General features: G+C 46.2%; 1 protein-coding gene and 1 long non-coding RNA gene across 2 annotated transcripts in view; one reads left to right on the top strand and one right to left on the bottom strand.

The window, feature by feature from the left end:
- Nucleotides 1-12,265, bottom strand: part of LOC310763338 — a 235,939-nt gene extending 223,674 nt beyond the window's left edge. Inside the window, exon 1 of the long non-coding RNA XR_014548582.1 lies at nucleotides 11,139-12,265. This is a non-coding gene — a long non-coding RNA (uncharacterized lncRNA). The remainder of the gene's footprint in view (nucleotides 1-11,138) is intronic.
- A 1,216-nt stretch (nucleotides 12,266-13,481) lies between these two features.
- Nucleotides 13,482-18,228, top strand: part of HS6ST1 (heparan sulfate 6-O-sulfotransferase 1) — a 187,332-nt gene continuing 182,585 nt past the window's right edge. The window contains exon 1 of the mRNA XM_083615269.1: nucleotides 13,482-14,658. Coding sequence (XP_083471395.1) covers nucleotides 14,138-14,658 — 521 coding nt within the window. The 5' untranslated portion in view covers nucleotides 13,482-14,137. The remainder of the gene's footprint in view (nucleotides 14,659-18,228) is intronic.

Raw genomic sequence — 18,228 nt, 5'->3', positions numbered from 1 at the left:
AAGGCTCGCCAGGTGCAATCATTACTTATCTATTTTTGCCAGGCAAAACTAAATCTTTTCCACCAGGCCTTTGGCTTTTAATTTTCTGCAGCCTCCTGCTGTGAGCATGATGTTTTTTTAGACAGCCCTGCTACGAATGTTTTATTTTGTGCTGGTTTTAATGTATGTGTTACTTATTTATTTCAGTAAATCTAATACCCAGTGCATTGTAGGAAAGAGGAAAATATTTAGTGTCAAAGGCAAAAGCAAAACATCAGCAAATAATTTCCATAGGGTAGGCTTTTTACATCTGCTGCAGCAAAAAAAGAAGAAGACCAAGAGTGTTGTGGCGCTTTATGACAAATAAACATAAACATAGGATGGCATAACCTTCCCTCGAGAGCCAGTGTGGTGTAGTGGTTAAGAGCAGTGGACTTGTAATCTGGTGAACCAGGTTTGATTCCCCGCTCCTCCACAAGCAGCTGCTGGGTGACTTTGGGCCAGTCACACTTCTCTGAATTCTCTCAGCCCCACTCACCTCACAGAGTGTTTGTTGCGGGGGAGGAAGGGAAAGGAGAATGTTGGCCACTTTGAGACTCCTTCGGGTAGTGATAAAGTGGGATATCAAATCCAAACTCTTCTTCTTCTTCGACTACATTTTATGAAGTGGATTGTAGTCCATGATAGCTTACACCGTAATGAAGGTGTTAGTCTTAAGGTGTCACAAGATTCTTGGCTGCATTTGGAAATGACTGCCTTAGGAGAAGCATATATTTGGTCTAAAATGTTAGCTTCTGTGACCTTCTTTTTTTTTATAAGATATTTATTAAAGTTTTTAAAAGTACAAAAAGAAACATCAAGAAAAACATCCTTTTAAACAAAAAAAAGGTGAAATACAAAAAAGAAAAAAGAAAGATCAAAAAGAAAAAACAAACAATTAAAATCCATTAAACAAATAAAAAATAAAAAAAATACAACAATGTGAGGGCGATCTGGCTGCGACATCTGTCACCCCATTGATCGCCAGGGTTGATTCGGCTGATCTGGCTGGCTAGGCGGGTGTCCCCTTCCTCCCTCACCGCTCCATGTGCGTCCCTCCCGAAGCTGCGCGCTCGGTGGAAGAGGACGACCATCCCAGATAGAAGGAGTGTACCGTTCTTCGGTCAAGGGTATACGATAGCTGCGCTCCCCTGCTAGAACCTCCAAACAAGCTTCTGTGACCTTCTTGTCCACAACCAGTTAAAGATATTTTGCTGCCCAATGAAGAACTGTGAATGATGCACAGACCTCATCTCATCAAGTTAACTACATAGGGATGAGGAGGATTCTGCTTCACACCACATTTTTAGAAGAACTTTCCTATTCCTCCCGCCCTTGGGCCCACGTGTGGATTGAAACACTGATCTGTGGGGGTCAAGTCACATAATCAATTGACAAAATGGCACATCAGTCCATACAATAGTTACAAGGTGATCTAAGAATTCCCTCTTTTTCCTTTTTGGCATGGTACATGGGGGCAGCCATCTTTTTTTTATTTGGAACATTTTCAAAGACGCGATTTACCACATGGCCATGGCTCTCCTCTGAGCAGCTTAAAAAGTTAAGCAGGATATAAAAAGAAGAAAAAGGCAATTTTTAAGGTGCCAGGCAAAAGTCCTCATAAGTCCTCCCCCGCTTTTTCTTTTTTGTAAAGGGACAAAGCCAAGCTGGTTTCACAAAAACTGAAAGTGTCTTAGGATGGAAATAGGATGATTTGTCTGTCTCTAATAGCACCCAAGGCCAGCCAAGTTATTTTGGCAACTCACAATCACCTCTCTTTTTCCCTAGCAGTAAAAATGCAGCAATATTACATTACATAACTAACCATTTGCTGCCCTTTGATGGCACCTAAAATCAGACTCCTGAGAGGTGCATGCCTTACTCTGCCAAACAGTGGGATTGGCCCAATGTCTTACTGCAGAATAAAACATTGCATTGGGCACCTAGTTGGAAGAGGGCATACAGAACTTCCCATCATAAAGAATAAACTGCAAAAGAAATTTTCAGGCAGGGGCTGCAAGGAAAGACAATTCTTTCCCCCACACCCATTAGGGATCACTTGAATTTTATATTGGCCCTTTCTTAGATTGAAAATGTTTCCTATTTCTGGGAGTGGTGGTTCAGCCTTTTCCATTCCACTGCCTCACTTTGCAAAACATGAAATGGCTTTTTGCCCTTGCACTTTCCATTTCATTTCCATTCCTCGACAAGCATGTTTCTATTGCCAGACGTATACAAAGGGCAACGTATACGCTTTCAATCTGAATTACTTTCACTTCCTACAAAGGGAAGAAGCCTGAGTGAATGTAGCATTTAGAAGCATGCCCCGTGCATCTCATTTGCACAATGGAGACTAATAATTCTCTTAAGCACAAGCCTTGCGCTGCAGAGAAGTTAGAACCGAATGCTCAGCAGGTGCTGCTCAGCTCTTCTGCCTGAGCCACAATGGTTGACCCAATATGGTTGCCATCCAACCACCAGAACCTTCTGCTGCCGCAAGACCTCCCCATTTCCATCAAGGTTCCTTTTCTCTGACCCCTTGGAATTTCAGACTAGATAGAGGTGCCCTGCCTCTTTCACTGCTCCCACGTTGCCCTTGTCCTCAGCAGCCACAACAACCTGGAGCACAGGTGTGGAACCTTCAGCGCTGGTCCAGCCAGCAGGTGGACTGAGGCAACCACCTCAGGCAGCAGAAGCTGGGAGATGGCAGCAGAAACCCTCCAACTCAGTGCTCTTCCTAACCTCCTGACCACTCCTCTCTAATGGAGGACAGAGCTGCGTTCCAAGTGGCCAGCTGCCCAAAGGAGTAATGAAGGTATTAGCCTGTCACCAGTAGTTGGGTGTAGTTAGGTATGGAGGAAATGACACGGCACTTTGAAGCCCCAGCAATCAGCTGATTGTCAGGACTTCAAAGCAGTGATCAGGGTCCTTACAAAGAGCCCTGTGCAGTGCTTTGAAGAACAAATGATGGGCATGGGTCTGCCAAGATGGCCCTGTGGACTGAGTGAAGAGGTCTGATGGGCTTAATTAGGATGGAAGTTCCCCCACCCCTGACTTTTTAACAACAACAACAACATCATTATCATCATCATCATCATCATCATCATACAACCCTTTATCAAAAGGTCCCAGGGTGGTGCACAACATTAGGAATATATTTTACACAGCATAATAATAAAAACATGAAATGAAGAATAGTAATAATCAGCAAAATGATAATAATCATAACAACAGTCTGTCCATCCCCGGCTTTAACAGGCCATAGATTATTTAATGGTTGAAGGCCTGGGTGAAAAGGAATAGTTTTGCCTGGTGCCTAAAAACCTGTAATGATGGCACCAGAGGAGCCTCTTTGGGGAGAGCATTCCACAAACGGGGAGTCACCACAGAAAAGGCCCTTCTCATGTTGCCACCCTCTGAATATCTCAGGGAGCAGGGACACAGAGTAGGGCCTCAGATTACAAGCACAGGGTCCAGGTCGGTTTGTATGGGGAGAGGAAGACCTTAAGGTATTGAAGTCCTGAGCCATGTAAGGCTTTATAGGTCAACACCAGCACTTTGACTTTTCAGTCAGAGCTGTCAGACAAGGATTGGCATTATATTTACCTACTAGAATACTTCAATAAGTGTGATGCAGCTGGTTCCCTGTTTCAACAGTAATTGTGAATGTAGGCACCTTGCCCATCCATCTATCTACATTGCAGACTCTACAGGGCATTGCTGTGATCACAGCAGAATCAATGCTCCTGTTGCTTGTTTGCATTTTTTTTTCCATTTAGTTTGTATATTTATGGCCTAATTCCTTGCCAAAATTAGCTCTCAGCAATCATAATCCATAGCAAAGATACAACACAAAAAAATGGGAAATGGGTGTATGGCAGGGAGAGAAGGGGGTAGAATGGATGTTTGCAGCTCACAGTCCTCACTTCAGCTTTTTGCTTCCTTCTTGCATTTTGTGTTGTTTTTGCAAAAGCCAGGACCAGGGACGGCATAGCGGGCGGGGGGGGGGGGCTCTTTGCTGGGGAATAAGTTCGCATCCCTACAAGCAAGTAAAGGGAAGACAAATACATGTCTTCTATGGGTAATTTATTCCCCTCTTCATTTTGCATTTAGGAACCGTGCCTCTAATGGCTTAGAACACCCCAAAGAAAGCTACCTTAAGAGTATTATTTTGATTCAATTAAAAATTGGTTAGGAGCTATTTGCCTCTTGCAATCCTCTAAGAGTTTTTTTGTTCTCTATATTTTATGTCCCTTAATTCCCGAGATCTGATTTCATGCTTTCTAAAAGGGTGTTTTGATAAGATGCTGACAGAATCACAACTAAAGAAACAAGTGTGGAAAATCCCATAATTTTGTAACGTCAACTGGTTTGTAAATAGATCAGAATTATTATTGACAGTGCTGCCCCCACGCTCCGCAAACCAGCATTGCACCGAGTTTCAGATCCAAAAAGAAGCTTCATAGGTTGATCTTTCGTTTCTCAGACATGAAACTCCATGTAGTGAGAGGGTGGGAGGTGCGTTTTTATTAAACTCTACCTTGAGACAAGAATTCTACTAAAAGACAAGAAATATAGCCTTTAGTTCTGCAATTTGTTTTAAACAGGTGGCAAATTTAAATTCCCAATCTAAAATAACAATAGGTCTTAAATTACTAGTTCAAATAGCTTACAGATTTTAAATGTCAAGGAAACAAAGTACAATTAAGGATAGGGATGATTTATTGCTGAAATATTAGGACAAAATGCTATAGATACAGCTTTCTATGGCTTTGTGTAATCAGTCCCAGTAAGGCAATGGTTCTTTAATATCACAAAAATGTATATGATTCTGAATCATAAACCTTTGTAGTATATATGGCATAGGTATTTCTGTGATTCTTTAGAAAGCTCTGCAATTTACTCTCTTCACAGGTAAGAGACACACGTGAATCTGATACAGTAGGAATATAGTACAGGCACACCTATTTATAACTTGATTGCTATTTAAAACTTCTATTTTAAGTCAAGTAGCCTCTTTTGTTGGATTCCAGCTCCTATCAACACCCCCAGCATGATCCAGAGGGATGATAGTTCAAGAGCAGTTGGAGAACTACAGCCCCCTCCCCAGTAGTGGACACCATGGTGGGGCAGTGCTGGTCACCTGACCTTCATTTGGTCATGCTATCGCTGCAGACTGGGAAGAAGAGGTGGACAGGAAAGGTGGAGGTGCAGCGCAAACACACCAGCAGGAGCACCAGATTAGCTCTGTTGGTGCATTTGCACTGTGCCAGCCTTGCCACCATCTTGCTACTCCTCTCTGCCCCCCAGTAATCAGCAGCAAAGCACCTGATTGGAGGTCAGGTGTGCACCACTGTATCACCACCACTAAGCATCACCACCACTGGTCTAGGAGAACAGATGTGCATGCAATATTCCAGTGGCATGAAGGCTTTCCTGGGACTCCCAAACCGACCCTGGATAATCTTATCTCTTGCTGTAAACATGAGGACGGCAACAGGTCTGATGTGTTTGAAACTGCCGTTTCTCCAGGCTGCACACAATTCTGCTCTACAAGTTATTATTGACTGGAAAATGCTTTGTATTTTGACAACACAATTCAAAACCAAGCCGAAGCCCATAAGCATTTAACAAATTTATAACTTTCATATCTTCGGAACAGCTAAATCAATGTCGAGAATGAATCAGAAGGCAAGTGAATTGTATCTGTCACCAAACTGCAACTATTGTCATGCAGATGCATGCTTAGGAACTTGGGGGATGAAGGGGGAAATTCATATATAACTCAGGTGGAGGGTTTTTTTGCGGGGGAGGGAGGGGAGGCTGTCTACATAAAGCCTCCAGCTCTCTCTTTGGTGAGATCACATGCCTACTCCTAAGTGGCTCAAGACCCTGCTATTGACTCAGATTCTTTGAATTTTGTATGATTCCGCAGCATTTGACAGCTGCTCGATCACTTCTGTATTCCTGGTTCCTTAGGTGGATTAGACCGGTGGCTTCCATGGACCTGTGTGTATAGGAACAAAGGAAGCGTTACGCTGAGTCAGACCAAGAGCCATCTAGCTCAGGGTTGTCTAAACGCAATGGCAGTGGCTCTCTAAGGTTTCAGATAGAGAGTATCCAACCTGGAAATATAGAGGATTAAGCCTGGGGCCTTCTGCATGCAAAACAGCTGCTCTACCACTGAGCCATGCACCTTTTCAGTTGCTTGATGCTCCAGGCAGATGCAAAGTTCAACTCACCTGCCATCTCCCAGGCTTTTCCCCAGGACTCTCCCCTCCTGTGGTTTCCAGTAACTACCATTCAGACGCATTGCTGTGGCAACCCAGGATTAAATGGAAGGGAAACACAGGCTTGCATTCTGATGCCAATGACATCATGCAAAATTTGAAACAACAGCACAACTGCATGCATGAGGATTGCCCATCCCACAATAACCATTTTATTGGGAAGCCTCCTTTGTCTTTCCTGGGAATTTACTAGCTAATACCACCTATGACACAGAGAACATAGCTTCTCTCCTTGATTGCTTCTGGGTTTTGTTCTTGCCAATTTGCTTGCCTACCAGAAAGAAAACAATTAATAACATTCCTGTGGCCTACAGGGACAGCCCAAGGCATTTTGCTGCCTGAGACAAAGTACAAGAAGGTCCTCCCACATTTCACATATAACAGCTGCCCAGGCTAGGAGTTCAAATTTATTTCAGCACTGGGGATAGAACGGTGCCCTGCACCAGAGGGCAGCAGGCTAACTTGGAGGCACTGGGAGCAGGCCATAAGGCACAAAGTCCTTTCCTTCAACACCTCCCTACCACTCACCCATCTCTCCATCTGATGACTCATGTAAGTGCTGCAACGCAGCAACGGCGGTACCAGCAAGCATGTGTCATATGAGCAGAGAAATACCTGCCTGTAAGAGGATGTGGTCTGGGCTGGCTGCTTATTTGCCTGACCCCGATCACAATACACTAGGACAGCAGTAGCCAGCATGGTATCCTCCAGATGGCATTGGCCTACAACTCCCATTAGCCCTTGCCAGCATGGCCAATGGTCAGGGATGTTGGGAATCGCAGTCCAACATGTGGCAGGAGCCATGTAAGTTATCCCTGCAGTAGGAGAATGAGACGAGACTGCCAGACCAGGCCAGCAATGAGCAAAACTGCTAGTATGGGAGCAGCCTGCGGGGGGTGGAGTGCTCAGGAGAGCAGCCAGAGGGGGCTCAGGAGGAATAGCTGGGGGGGGCTGCTGCAACCCACCCCCTAGCATCTGTCAATTGAGGAGGCCACCTCGTTCTCCCTAATGGTATGGCCACAGCTTAGTCTAACATGAAGCTATGCGTGCTTTGTGTGAGGTTAACAAAGCACAACAGAATACTGTGCAGCATTACATAAGCTTTTGTGTAGTTGGGAATAGTAGGTTTAATAAGAAGTTGGGCTGCTTCTAAAACAAAAATCAATAGGAAAGAGATAAAAAGAAATAAATAATGAAGATGAATACTGTTGCCTTTCAGTCTTCATAACCTTTCACTAATTGCACGTTACAGGACTAATTACTTGCTAGTCAAAGGCATTTATTGTCTCATATCGAACTCGGCTTAAACAGCATAAGCGTTTGGCAGTCAAAACAAAGATTATGTGACTGTGCCATGATGCCTCCTCTCACACGATCCTGAGCAGTTGATTTAGCTTGCTTTGAGATGCTTAGATTCGCACCATTTAGGGCTGGGTGGCATGACCCATTTTCCTTGCAAGCCTCCAAGTAAATTCCCTTCAACCACATCTGCTGCCTTGTGTCAGCTGTGTCTTCACAGCTATGGCAGGAGCAGGCCCCCCCAAATAACCCATCCAGTCAGATGCTGAGTCCTGCCTCAATCCCCAGTTCTGTCCCTTCACACCCTGGGGCTTGAGGATGAAGAATGGCATTGGACCCAGTGGGAATCCCAGAGTCGCCACAGAAGTGACCATTTGGCTGCCAGAAAGCTCTGTTGCCAGGGTTCTGCTCTGGAGGAAGCCTCCACTTGGAAAGATGAAGAGGATCCACTTGCAAGCAATGACCCAGAAGCGGGCAATGAAAAAGATGAGCTGGCAATGAATATATAGGCATCTCCTCTGAATGCCTGTGGAGTTTGGAGATGATCAGTACCTATTGTACTTGATCTAAGGTACCTTCCTTTCTGGGCAACTTTCTGGGGACCATAAGTGGGTGGGTGGTTGGGGCCAGAGGCAAAAGTGGGTTTAACAATTTAACACACATTTTACCTTTGTACAGTAGGCTAGTTTGTACACACACCCACACACCAGTGTTCGAAACTCCCATTGTTCTAGGCGCATTTTGCGACAATAAATTCATTAGTGCAAGCAGTTTCTGAGCTGTGGACACAGTACTGGGCCTGAGTTTTCAGAATAAAACTGCAGAGTGGAAGGAAAGGAGGACCTTCTTCTGCCTCCCCACTTCCAGCTACTCTCTGAAGACTAGAGAAGAGACCCTCTTAAGAATACTAGGGGGGTGGGCAGGGGAAGGACTAGGCTGTGTGAAAAATGAACATAGTATTTTAGCTGCAGTTCATTCATTTTCAGCTGTGTATTCTTGTTATTAAAAAAGCACACCTAGACATTCTGCTGTTGCACCCGTAACCTAGGTTTAAGGTGCCATTTAGCTCCTAGCTTTCATATCTCAGTGTCTAACACTGTCACACACCCTTCTCTGTCCTTCATGCAGACATGTGAGAGGTATTTCCAGAAGTCAATGACACATTCCAACTAGGCAAAAGCAAAGCTGTGAAGGAGGTGTGGCCTGGAGAAAGGGGGTGTGGCCTGGGAAGAGTCTGAAGGGTCAGGAAGACAGATAAGTTCTCAAGGAAGCCTTGTCTTTTCTATTACTAATCTCTGGCTTTGGTCATCATTCCAGCATGCTGTTCATGAAGTTGGATGGCTGTTCAGAGACTGCACTTCAGAAATGTGCAGCTGAGTCTTGTGTTTGAATGTGCTGCAAGCTGAGGAATGCAACTGCATTCATTACAGTGGTACCTCGGGTTAAGTACTTAATTCGTTCAGGAGGTCTGTACTTAACCTGAAACTGTTCTTAACCTGAAGCACCACTTTAGCTAATGGGGCCTCCTGCTGCCACTGCACCGCCGGAGCACGATTTCTGTTCTCATCCTGAAGCAAAGTTCTTAACCTGAAGCACTATTTCTGGGTTAGCGGAGTCTGTAACCTGAAGCGAATGTAACCTGAAGAGTATGTAACCCGAGGTACCACTGTACTTTAAAAATATGTAACAATAAAGTATCTATCTTACACAATAAAGTATCTATCTTACACAATAAAGTATCTATCTTACACAATAAAGTATCTATCGTCTCTGGAGATAATCGGCTCCTCTTTTTAAACTGTGTGTGTGCATTTTATCCCATAGCCACCAAACAATATACTTGCCAACAACATGAGCTAGGAAGGAGATCTATTAGAGCTGCTCCACTTTTACCACCAACAATCAACATGGTACAGGTAAACAAAGGTTTCTTAATATTCTCTTCATCCTTCACATTTGCTGCTAACTCATTTTACAGTAAATAACCCTTGCTCAGAATTAACACTCAGCGGGTTATTCCACTAGTTATATACTTTTACAACCAGAGGCAAACATCAATACCACAAACTGCTTTGTGGCTCTTTATAGCTTCACATATATTTCAACCACTTACATAAAATAGTGCATAAATGCCAGCACTTCCCAAATCAAGGTATAAATTCCCAAACTTAAATTGACCTCCAACTGTCCACTGTGGTCTTTCCATAATGATGATATAATTATTCTAAAATAAGATACACACAAATATAGAGAAAGTAGCAGTATTTTTTAAATGGGGAGGGGGAATCAAAGCTAATAAACAGCACGAACGCAGCATGATTCTTTGGAGTGCTATAAAGACTTTTATTTTATCTAGTTTGGGAAGATCTGAGTTGTGTAATTCACCCTGCCTGTATACCTTGTGACTAACACAGCTGTCTCACTCTAGCTTGTATATTGGTAAAAAAAAAATAAACTGAAACCTTTGCAATATTATTTTCCTTCCAACTTATGCATATGGAAAATAGCTCTTACAAAGAAATATAATCCTAGTTTTGTTGGATTCCCCATCCTTCCCTTTTGATTTTCACATCATATTTTTATGACAGACTTTTTGGATTCCCCTTCATGCTACTATGGCTGCCTATGAACTCAACGAGTGGTGCTTACATCCACTAAGAGAGGTAGCTGCTTGTAAGCTTTGTCTTTCAGCGATGCACCAAAGAAGTTTTACCAGACCTCCACATTTAACTGGAAGGAAGGAAGGAGAGCACCACTGGATCAGACCAAAGTCCAGCTTCCCATTTTCCACAGTGACCAGGCAGATAGCCCAGGGAAGTCCCCAAGCAGGACTTTGCCTTCTTGTTGCTCCTCAGCAATTGCCCCTGAACTTGAAAGGTCCATCTAATTATCATGACTTGGAGTCATTTATCACCTCATCCTCCATAAATTTGTCTAACCCCCTTTGAAAAGCATCTGAGCTAGTGACCATCACAACTGGTAGCAGTGAAATACCATAACTTAATGATGTCTTGAATCTCCTGTTAGTCTGTTTCACTGGATAACTTTGGATTCTAGTACAGTCGTACCTTGGATCCCGAACACCTTGCGAGTCAAACATTTTGGCTCCCAAATGTCACAAACCCGGAAGTGAGTGTTCCGGTTTGCGAACGTTCTTTGGAACTCGAACGTCCAATGCGGCTTCCGTGGCTTCTGATTGGCTGCAGGAGCTTCCTGCAGCCAATCAGAAGCCGCACCTTGGTTTCCGAATGTTTTGAAAGTCAAACGGACTTCCAGAACGGATTCTGTTCAACTTCCAAGGTACCAATGTACAGCGAAAGGAAAAACACTGTCTCCACACCATGCAAAAACCATGCCCCTCCCCTTTAGATAGGCTTTCTATGCAACTGTCAGTACCACTATAAGTTTTTAAACAGCCTCTGTGGCACAGGCAACTCTGAACCCACACTTGCAGAACAAGGAAGTAAAAAAACGCTTGGAGAACTCTAAAGCATGAATACCGTGATCCAAAATAACTTTAGAGTAATTTACCTCTGTTCAGGGACTGACATGTAAATTCAGTTTTTCTCATGGGGAACTCTCACCCATCACCCAGGATTCCACATCATTTGCAGGACAGATCACATGGAGAAAAGAGGGGAGGGGCTGGAAATAGGAATGGAGAACTTGTAAGAACCCACAAACAGCATTACCCTCCACTGTCTGGTACCTGCAATCACTATGGGTTTTAGAAGGACACAGAAGGCAATTGAAACTGCTTTGAGGCAGGGCCACAAATCCACCCAACCCAACAAGAGCTGGTCCTCTTTCTCCTCAATCAGGAGTTACCACTGCTGTCAGTATCCCGTCAGCTTTACTGCCAAATATTTACAACTACTGTCAAAAACATGGCAGTTTCACTGCTTGCATTCTGGGATTTCCTTGACCTCTGTTACACTTCAGAGCAGCAGAGAGAAAGCCTTCCTGGAGGCAGATTAGCCCCTTTTGGATTTGTGTGCTGTGCCTTGTTGAATCATCCTCCTCCACAGTCAGCAATTGTGAAATCCACAAGCCCTACTTGTGTACTGTTGTTTTGTTGTTGTTGCTCTAAAAAAAGTCCCAACCATTTTGGGTGCCAACTACACTGCTCCTTTAAACTCCATACGTTCATGCCAAATCAGTTCCCCATAGATGACACTGATGTGGCTGGATTTGCCCTCTTAGCCATTTCAGGTTCCTTCATGTTTTCCTTAATCATGGGCCTCCGTCTGTTGCATGCTTCTGCTATGTATTCTCTGCCACTTCCCATCCTCATAATCCTGCCTTTGTGACATCAGAATAGCAGCTATTTGTGACATCACAATGAAAGGATTACTGTGGCTGATGTGAAGGGGGCAGTCACATTTGGAAAGGAGGGGAAGCTTGTTTCTCATGAAAATTCTCTTGCTGCTTGTGTTTTCCCTTGCAGAAGTAAAGACATTAACAAAACAGCAACAAGATTCCCTCTTTAGATGGCCAAGTTAAAAGGCAGTTATTTAAAGGCGTTCCTTGAAGTGGTAAATGCAGACATAGAATGAATCAGAGAGACATTTCAAGTCTTATCCAGCAATTGTAGTTGTGTGGCTCCGACAGTGTAATCTTCTACATGTCTACTCATAAATAGGCCCCAGTGAGTTCAGCGGGGCTTACTCTCAAGTAAGTGAGGATTGTTGCTCAGAATTCTCATGATTTGGCTGTTCTTCACTTTGGTGAGAGATGCAGAACCTCTATCCCTTCCAGATGTTGTTGGACCACAGCTCCCATCACCCCCAACAATTGGTTGTGTTCTCTGGGGCTGATGAGTTGGGAGTCCAAAAAATATGTGAGGGGAAATACCTGGAAGACCATCCCTGACCTAGTGATACTGGGCTGAACATGAGGAAGGCAGTCTTTTAGGGTCATCTGTATACTTGGCTCAGTATACCTGAAGGAGAGTCTCCACACACATTGTTCAGCTCAGACACTGAGATCCAGCTCTGAGGGCCTTCTGGCAGTTCCCTCACTGCGAGAAGCGAAGTTACACGGAACCAGGCAGAGGGCCTTCACGGTAGTGGCGCCTGCCCTGTGGAATGCCCTGCCATCAGATGGCAAGGAAATAAACAAATATCTGACTTTTAGAAGACATCTGAAGGCAGCCCTGTATTGGTAAGTTTTTAATGTTTGATGTTTTAGTGTATTTTTAATATTTTTAATATTTTGTGGCTGGAGAAACCCAGCCAGATGGGTGGGGTATAAATAATAAATTGTTGTTGTTGTTGTTGTTGTTCTTGTTGTTATTGCAACTGAGCTATCTCTAGATGGAATCACAAAATTCCTACAAACACAGACATGAGAATTTCCATGTTCACTGCTGCTCATGGCTGTAGAGAAAAGCTTTCAGCTGCTGGCAGGCACTCCCAAGGGCTCCAAAAAAGAGGCTTGTTATGAAGATGCCTGAACCGCACCTGTTGAATTTCTGCCGATTCCTTTCAATTGTTCAAGAGGAAAAGGTGAGGCAAAGCCAAGAAGCCCCTAAAGCAGGAGCCTATAGGCTCTGTTCATGCAGGGGTTGGGGTGGAGAGACTCAAGCTTTTGACCTGAAAACTTAATGCCCCCTTCTCTTTCTTAGGGGGGTGGTGGTGGAGGGAGGTCAGGAAAGCTCCCTTGAGAGAGCCACCTCCGAACGCCAGCGCCCCTCCAGGCTCGAGCCGCCCCGCTCAGTGCGCTTCCCCATTGGCGGAAGGAGAAAGAGGAAGTGAAAGAGCCTCGAAAGAACCAGGAGGAAAATAGCGAAATTATCCTGCGGGCGGGCCCTGGCAACTCGGGAGCCTCCAGAAACGCTGCCTTTGCGGCGTGCCTGTGTGGTGGTGCTGCCGCGGCTGCTGCTCTGCCTCCCTCCGCCAGCGCGCGCCTGGAGCGGCGAGCGGAGCGCGAGGAGGCGGCGCTGTGCATGCTGGGCTCGGAGCGCGGCGGCGGCGGCGGGGCTTTGCCCTAGGAAGCGAGGCAGGAAGGACTTGAACTAGCGTGCAGCCGCCTCCGTCAGCCCTGCCTCCGCCAGACCCCGAAGGGGCTGCGCGCCCGGCGCCTCGGCCGGGTCGGAGCCGGGGCCAGGAGCGGCAGAGGCAAAGTCCCGAAGGCAGAGGCGGGACGGGGCTGCAAGGGAGGCGGAACCGGGGGAGGGCGGTCGACCCTGGGAGCCGCGCGCTCGCTCTCTCTCTCTCTCGCCGCCCCCCCCCCCCGTCCCCGGTGGCTGATCGCCGCTTGGCAGGAGGAAGCCCCCCCCTGGCTGCGGATCTGACTGAAGGGGGGCCGGGCGGGGAGGGAGGGAGGGAGGAAAGGGGTGGGAATTCCTCGCCCTCCGCGCGCTCTCCGGGGCGCACGGCGCTTTTTCGTCGGGGTGGTTTCGCGGGGCTTCTTCGGAGCCGGGGAGCGGGCGAAAGGGGAGCCGACATCGCCGGGGGCACCTCCGCCAGCAGCAGCAGCAGCAGCAGCAGCTCTCCCGCCGCCTCCCCCTGGCCGGGAGATGGTGACATATGAAGCGCGCTGGAAGGACCATGGTTGAGCGGAACAGCAAGTTCCTGCTGATCGTGGCGGGCTCGGTGTGCTTCATGCTCATCCTGTACCAGTATGTGGGGCCGGGGCTGAGCCTGGGCTCGCCGAGCCTCCGCTCCTACCAGGACGAGCTGGACCTCTTCCCCACGCCGGACCCGCACTACGTGAAGAAGTACTACTTCCCCGTGCGCGAGCTGGAGCGCCAGCTCGCCTTCGACATGAAGGGCGACGACGTGATCGTGTTCCTGCACATCCAGAAGACGGGCGGCACCACCTTCGGCCGCCACCTGGTGCAGAACGTGCGCCTCGAGGTGCCCTGCGACTGCCGGCCCGGCCAGAAGAAGTGCACCTGCTACCGGCCCAACCGCAGGGAGACCTGGCTCTTCTCGCGCTTCTCCACCGGCTGGAGCTGCGGGCTGCACGCCGACTGGACCGAGCTCACCAACTGCGTGCCGGGAGTGCTGGACAAGCGGGAGAGCGCCGCCGCCGCCAAAACGCCCAGGTGAGCAGCAGCGGCAGGACGGGCAGGAGGGAAGCCTGGCTCTCCCGGCGCCGGGAGCTTAAACCTCCTTGTTTACTTTCATTGCCGGTTCTGCGCCCCACTCCTTTATCCTCGCAGCAACCCTGCGAGGTAGGCTAGGGCCCCAACTTCGCTACTGATTTTGCAAGCGGGTGTTCTCTCTCTCTGACCTGCTAACCACTGGGCTACACTTTCTGCACTTCCTCTCGAGAAAGTGGGCCTGGTTGGATCTTCTGGACCTGGGTTCCAAAGTGTGTGTCATTCCCATAGCCTGCTTATATGGCATTTTTGGTTGTACTCAAGCAGACTGTGGTGGTAAGGGGGCACGCACAGATCACACGTGGCTTGGCTGTTCCTTCACGGAATAGTCAGACTTGGGAATTTGCATTTCTTGCACTTGCTGCTCAGCCTGCTTCTGGGGTAGGTTTGGTGATGAGGCAGAAAATAACAGGAGAGTTGCAAGTTGGGCACATGCAGCCTAACAGACTGTTCACCCGGCCCCTGTCCTCAACATGCCAGCTTAGTCCTGTGTAAGAGCAGATCCCCTTCATCAATAGGGTCACCACTCTGTCCCCCACCCACACTTGTGCACCTTTAATAGTTGCACAATATACAGAATTTAGCAGCTGATGTTGGGGCAGGAGGAGGGAAAGTACTGTACCTGTGGAATTTCTGCCCTTAGTAAAGCTGTTAAATCTGCAACAGAAGCTGGGGCAGAAAAGTGTCAGCCCTATCTGCAGCAGCCTGCTTGCCTTCATATTGTGCTCATGCTGAACCATCCCTCTACCTCATAATAACCATCTCCCCTTACCCAAACCACTTGCTACTCCTTTTCTTCCCTGCTCTGTACTCTCCAGGGCATGCCTTCCTCCACAGACCTTAACTGGACTTGATCATTTTAAATATTGGAGTTACGATATTGGAATCATTTGCAGGCTGGCTTGAGAGAAAGAGCCTCTGAGTATGAGCAGAGTACTGTGAATTGCAATGGTGATGTGCAGGTTAAAGAAACAATTAATAAATGAAATGTCCCCTCATTCCCCTTTCACTCCCTGTTTGGGAATAGAGAACAGAATGTTTGAAACAGATTGTGTACTCCTCAAGCAAATTTGAGCCCCGGGTTTTTGCAGTTCGCAAATGAATCCCTGCATCTCTCCCAGCACATGTTGGGCAGATGCCTCCGCACCTAATTCTGGGATGCCCACATCACCCCAATGCTGCAGCATATAGTATTACTCCGGACCTTGCACCCTGCTCAGCACCAACCCCCTTCCCCTGCTCTGTAGTCTGCACCTCACAGCCTTGACCTTTCTGACTGCTTAGCCCACCTATAGGAGGCACACCACAAGGGCCATTGATCTCCTGGCCATTGTACTTCACATGTCAAAATATCTGAACAGCGTTTCTGCTTGTTGCCCCTTTCTCATACTATCGTAAGTGTTGTCCTGTAGCCCTACATAGCCTACCCTTACTAGTAGCATTTTTCTCTCCTGTAGTCTCCCATCTATATATACTGCACAGAGTGCATTGTTCAAAGAGTGCTCTGCATTCCTGCTTGTGTGCCCTTGTCCTCGACTGCGTCCCTAAAAACTTTTTTTCCAGGCTTGAACTGCCCTGCTGTTCATCCTTCCTTTCCCCCAAACCTGTGGACACACCCGCTTGATTAGCCTGTGAGCCCTGATCCTCCTTTTTAGATGGCACACATTTGCCTTGTTGCAAAGCATCATTCCTTCCTCATCTGGTTGCCTACCCCTTTTCTTGCCATGTGTACTTGAACCCAGTACTTCCACACGGCAACCACCGAAACGCTTCCTCCTGTGGTTGCTTTTCCTTTCTCCTGGATTAGTGGGGGTTTTTTTGGGGGGGGGACAAAAAACAGGACAGCTGAACAGCAGCCTTTGGGAAGCAAGGAAAGTTGTCACTAGGCATGAGTCCCATTCCGCTGCCCTGCTTTCCACTTTTCGTATCCTAACTAAAATAAATAAATAAATAAATAAATAAATAAATAAATGTCCCCTGCTCCTCTTATTTCTCAGTTAATATCTCTTGGCCTTTCCTGATCCTCCAAACCGGCTGTGTTTCTTTAAATCATTTAGAGATGCTTCTAATTCCTTCCTCTGTAATTTTAATATGTTGGAGTCTCATTCAAAGAACTATTGTTCCCTCTGTTGTCCTACCTAGTGAATGTAAATCATCGATTGTTACTACCCTTTAGAGCCTTTTGTTCCAAAGTTTAGCTCCCATAGCTCCGCAGGATTTTATGTTCACATTTGTTAATGCCATGTGCTGTGCATGTATATTGTTAATATCCTTTATAATCCTTGCAGTGAAGGCAGCCTTGGAAGGCAGAACCTTGTATCCCCCCCCCCTTTCTTCACTGCTGCTATGCTCATTTCTTTCTCTTCTCTTTTTGCTCCATTTCGGTTAGACTTGTTCGTCATGCAGTGCTGCATGCAGTTATCAATTATGTCTATTGATTCTGTTGTTCTTCCTAGCTTTTTAACTCATCTTGGTGGATTTCATCATTAATCGCTCTCGCCCTGCCTTATGCAGGCTGGCGCAGGAGTATCAAAACAGGGAACTTCTCCCAGAAGGGCCAAACCCATTTAGGTTTCTTTTCTGGGAAGACAGACATGTGTAAACAGTTACAAACAATGCCCTTCCATGTTTACTATGTTGACATTTGGTCAAGAGCTGTGATGTTGGAAAATACCTTGCAAAGTTAAAATGGTAGAATGTTTATGTTCTTGGGGCTTTTGTGTTTAAAGAAAAGAAAAAAGAAAAATCTGACCTTTGACTCTTAGCTAGCAAATCATTAACCTTGCATAAAGACCAGTACACAGATTTATGGGTGAATTCTCCTTTCCTCGAATCAAAACTTACATGCTAATGCTAAAATGGGTTTATATTTTGTTGGAACAATGACAAGCTGGGATAGTGAGAGTAAGGGCTTTGCTATGTGATTGCTGGGGTAGCAGTGACCACTAAATTTACTTGTATTGGCTGAGTGGTCTGTTCTTTTGGGAAGTGAATCCCAGAGAACCCAGAAGTGCTTTTCTTAAGGCTGTGTTTGTGATGAACTTTGTATTGTAAATATTTTTTGGATTTGTAATGACTCTAGGTTTGGGATTTCTTTTTCCCTGGTATCTGATTCTAGTAGCGGTTAGCAGCTATCCTTTTTTAAAAAATAACAAGCTGATCTCAGTGAGTTCAGTGATGAGCATGGAGAGGACAATAGCCTCAAACTGAGGTTGTGTAAAAGAGAAAATGTTATTCTGCAGCATACAAATTCTGATGTTTGGTTTTGGCCTCTGGCTTAGTTTGCTTATTTTTTGTCTCCCTGATGGTTGCCCTGCTAAGGTTGAGGAAGGTCTTGATGTTCAGCCATGAAGGGCTTCTGGTGATGAGGAGGTTTAGCAATCAGCTGCTCATAACCTTTCTCTATTAATATCCAATGTTCTGGCCATTCATTAACTGTGTACAGGGGAATGTTTTTGATAACGATAAACAAGAGCTGCTGGCTTGACTTTGTAATATTGTCCTATCACACAG

The sequence above is a fragment of the Podarcis filfolensis genome (genome assembly GCF_964270895.1).
Source record: "Podarcis filfolensis genome assembly, chromosome: 5".
Lineage (NCBI taxonomy): Eukaryota > Metazoa > Chordata > Lepidosauria > Squamata > Lacertidae > Podarcis > Podarcis filfolensis.
Note: the sequence above shows the minus strand (reverse complement) of the source record. Positions and strands in the feature narration are given on the sequence as shown.